The sequence below is a fragment of the Propithecus coquereli genome, unplaced genomic scaffold (genome assembly GCF_000956105.1).
Source record: "Propithecus coquereli isolate 6110/MARCELLA unplaced genomic scaffold, Pcoq_1.0 Scaffold598, whole genome shotgun sequence".
Classification (NCBI taxonomy): Eukaryota; Metazoa; Chordata; class Mammalia; order Primates; family Indriidae; genus Propithecus; species Propithecus coquereli.
Genome location: NW_012151929.1, coordinates 112162 through 116370, shown reverse-complemented (window position 1 = coordinate 116370; position 4209 = coordinate 112162). Strand labels below are relative to the sequence as shown.

The 4209-nt window shown below is 43.8% G+C and overlaps 1 protein-coding gene across 1 annotated transcript in view; it reads right to left on the bottom strand.

Moving 5' to 3' along the window:
• Positions 1-4209, bottom strand: part of DHX8 (DEAH (Asp-Glu-Ala-His) box polypeptide 8) — a 59036-nt gene that overhangs the window by 21625 nt on the left and 33202 nt on the right. The window contains exons 4-7 of the mRNA XM_012659040.1: positions 3735-3879; positions 3440-3643; positions 2655-2742; positions 238-461 (exon numbers count right to left, since the gene is read on the bottom strand). Of these exons, the coding sequence (XP_012514494.1) occupies positions 238-461; positions 2655-2742; positions 3440-3643; positions 3735-3879 (661 nt within the window). The remainder of the gene's footprint in view (positions 1-237; positions 462-2654; positions 2743-3439; positions 3644-3734; positions 3880-4209) is intronic.

The following is a 4209-nucleotide window of genomic DNA, read 5'->3' as shown; positions in this document are numbered from 1 at the left end:
TGGAACTGCTCTAGGGTCCTCAGGAAAATAAATGTGTAGACTAACAGATATATATTTTTAAAAGTCCTTGGGAACATTTTCTGGTTTTTTTCTTATCCCTTTTGGAAGAACCACTTCGAATAGGCACATACCTGTCCTGCTAATTTCAATCTTTAAATGTCCCTCTTTAGAGTATGTTTCCCTCTTTTACAAAACATCCCCACTACCGTACCAGAACATCCTAAAAGGGCTTCTCACCTGGACCAGCTGCTCCTTCAGTTTGTAGATGGGCAGGCTCTCCCTCTGCTCAAGGATTGACATCTGGGTCTTTTTTCCATAAGAAGCTTTGTTACCCCCAAAAGCATGCTTCTTCCACTCAGGAATGTCATTAGGCATCATCCCAATACCCCTCATGTTGGCAGCAATCTGCCTGCCTTCCGCTAGAAAGGAAATCAGGCAGCTTAGTATTGTCTTCAAGCTACCTCATGATGGACCAGGGGAAAAAACTAAATGGCGGGTGGGCACCACACATGCAGTATTTCAGTTCAATCTGATCCTTGACAAATTAATGTGAAGAAAAGAACACAGAAGGGGCAGCAGAGGGCAGAAGAGGGAAAGAGACCATAATAAGTGGTGCTATATACCTGGGCTGTCTCCTGATAGAGAAAAGGTTAGTTGCGAGAAGTGAAGACCTGATTGTTTGACCCTGGGATTCTTTTATTTTTTTCAATAGCCGTTATACTGAAATGTAATTCACATACCATGTGCCCCTTTTCAAGTGTCCAACTCAGTGGTTTCCTGTATATTCACAAAGTTGTGCAATTATCACTGCTATCTAATTTTAGAACATCTTCATCATCCCCAAAAGAAACCCTGTGCACATTAGCAGTCACTCCCCATTCTTCCCTTTCCCCTTCTCCTGGCAACCGCTAACCTACTTTCTATCTCTGGGTTTACCTATTTTGGATATTTCATATGACATGTCGTCTTTTGTGTCTGGTTTCTTTCACTTAGCTTAAAGTTTTCAAGGTTAACCCTGGAATTGTGGCTTGAGTGAAGAACAAAAAAATGAACAGAAATTTAGTGGCTCTCTAGGATATACAAATATTTTATGCATTTGATGGCAAAGGCCAGCTACAAAAATATGCTTAAGTAACCAAATAAATCAGTTTTGGTAGAGGCCAAGGAGGGTCATGGAGAAACTTTCACTAAAAGGAGGGAAGGAAGTGCGGCTTATTCTGAAGAAATGGAGAATTATACTTTTAAACAATGAATGAATATCTCCAACCTTCTGTTAACCTAATATTCTGAGTTTTTATTACATGCAGCCAAACTGATACCCAAACTAACACAATTCCCAAAACTCTGTCTCCAGCCCAGAACTGTCTTCTGAGCACTTACATTCAACTACATACTTGATACCTCAACCAAAATGTCCTCCAGTTACAAGTCCAGAACTAAATTCACCATCTTTCCCCACAAACCCATTTCTCCTCCGGTGTTCCCATTACTCACCCTGGCACTCACACCAGAAACCAGGAAGTCGTCTTTGACCACTCCCACTCCCCCTGTCCAATACGTTCAACAAATCACATTTCTCAAGTACATCCCTTCTCTTTGCTACCTCCACGTTCATACTACCATACTCTCTCTGAACAATATAAAAGCCTCCTAAATTCATCTCACAGGTCCACTCTTGCACCATCCAACCCATTCTGCAAGGCACCCTGAATTATCCTTTGGAAATGCGACTCTGACCACGCCATTCCCCAGCTTAGAACTTTTCAACGTTTCCTAGTACACTCAGAATTGAGGCCAGATTCTGAATGCTGTCTACAAAGGCCTGGCCTGCCACTCCTGCCTCATCCCCCACACTCTGCCTATCGCTCTCTGTACTCCAGCCACACAAGCCTCCTTCCAGGTCCTCTTTCCCACCCCATGGCCCCAGCACAAACTACTCCTGAGCCTGAAACACACTTCTCAACCCCATCCCATCCCCTCTTGACAGACTTGAGTCCCATTTGTCCTTAGGGTCTCAATTTCTCTACCATAGTCAATTACACTACCTGTACACTACCTGTAAAATTTTTAAAAAAGAATTTATTTTAAGAGATGGAGTGTCTTGCTTTGTTGCCCATGCTGGAGTGCAGTAGCATGATCATAGCTCACTGAAGCCTTGAACTCCTGGGCTCAAGGGATCCTCCCGTCTCAGCCTCCCAAGTAGCTGGGACTACAGGCATGAGCCACTGTGCCCTAAAATAAAATCTTCTAAGTAATTCAGAATAGAAATGTCCAGATAATTTCTTTCTATTTTTAGTAGAGACAGGGTCTCGCTCTTGCCCAGGCTGGTCTCAAACTCCTGGCCTCAAGCAATCCTTCCATCTCAGCCTCCCAAAGTGCTGGGATTACAGGCATGAGCCACCATGCCCAGCCTTATATCCTGAAAATTTATTATAAGCAACAAGTATAATAATATATAAATGCTTGTCAGAAAAATTAACTTCTTCCTTTCATCACGGAGAGGCCCTTGTTCTTTGAGAGATGACTGGTAAGACCCAAGGAATAAATGATTAAGAGCCACTGGGCTAAACTACAAACAAAGCACCCAGTCCAGTGGCTCAACTGCCAATTATCCTTCCGATCCATTATCCTGCTCAATCCAAGTGGCTAGTTACCTTCTTCATCATCCACCTTAGGGAGAATGCCAGTCTCTTCATCAAAGTCTGGAAATTCTTCTTTGGAAAGGACATTGGCAGCAATCATCTAGCCAAAGAACAGAAGGCAGCATTTGTAACCCGCTAGGATCAAAACTCTTCTTTTCTAAGAGAGTTAATTACAGAGGTTTTATGAAGGAAACCAAAGTTGTTTTCTCTTCTGACCCAGAATGCCAGGACCTCAAATGTCATACATATATCCCGTCCCTAAAGGGCTCTACAACACGGTGCTGAAAAGCACAGGCTCAAAGATGTCATCCTTGGAACAATTACCTGCTCCTTCCCTTGCTTCCAAAATGCACTTTGGTACATTTCTTATATAATATGTAACCCTTCACAATTATTTATTTAGCTCTCCTCCACTAGACTTTGAGTTCCTCCAGAGTATGATATACTCGTCTCTGTAGCCCTAGCATCTACATGGTGCTTGACACACTGTGGTTCTGATGTTTACGGAAGAATGATGAAAGCAATAACGAACACTTACATAGCAATTACTATATGCCAGGCACTAACCTAAGATTTTCATCTCTGTCACCTCGTTTAATCCCCACACACCACCCCATTGGCCCTGTTTTACAGAGGAGGACACTGAGGCACAAAGAAGTAGAGTAACTTGACTAAGGATTACAAAGCTAGTAAGTGGCCAGAAGTCAAACCAGGCCATCATGCTCCAGGGCCCATGCTCCTAACTACCATGTCACATGCTAAATGACCACATGGCCATGAAGGCTAATGGCCCCAACCTGTTTGATCTCCCACTTCTCTGGATCAGAGATTCGGGTGAGGCGCTTGCGCTCCAGTGAGTCATCCTCTACTTCAGGGGCACTGACAAGGGAGAGGTGAGTGGGTCTGTCTGGATTCCGCATTGAGGTCTCCTCATTGGTCTCCCCAACAAGATTTCGTCGTCGATTTGGGTTTAAATCTTCTCCAGTCTCTTGGTCCACATCCTAGGGCACAAAACAAGGAAGCTAGCTCACTTGCTGCCCTCTTACATTCCCTTGGTCATCAGATGTGGGAATAGGCTAAAACATCGCCTACCTTCATGCTCAGGCTAGTCTTGGTCCCAGTGAAGGACAGCACTTTGACTTTGACCCTCTGGCCTTTGCTCACCACATCAGCCACATTGGCCACTCGGCCTTCCCGCCGGAGCTCAGAGATGTGCACAAGGCCTTCCCACCGCTTCCTGAGAGAGAGTCAGACACATCTGAAACATGCCTAACAATACCTTTTCCCCAGCCAATTTCTGCCCTTGTTGAAACAGAACAAACGAAAATGATCTTAAACACCAGAGGAAAATACCGACAAGGTGGTCAAACAATAAAACAGTATTACCACCCTCCCAGAGAAAAGACACTGAAGGGGGACAAATCCTGTCTGTCACAATCAGCAAAGGGCAGATCTGCTGAAGGCAGAGGAAAGAATAAATGGCTCTGAAAAGTCAACTTCTAAGAGCTATGTATGGCTGATTTGATTAAAGTGTCATTAATTATAATAACTTTTTAGAATGTAAAAA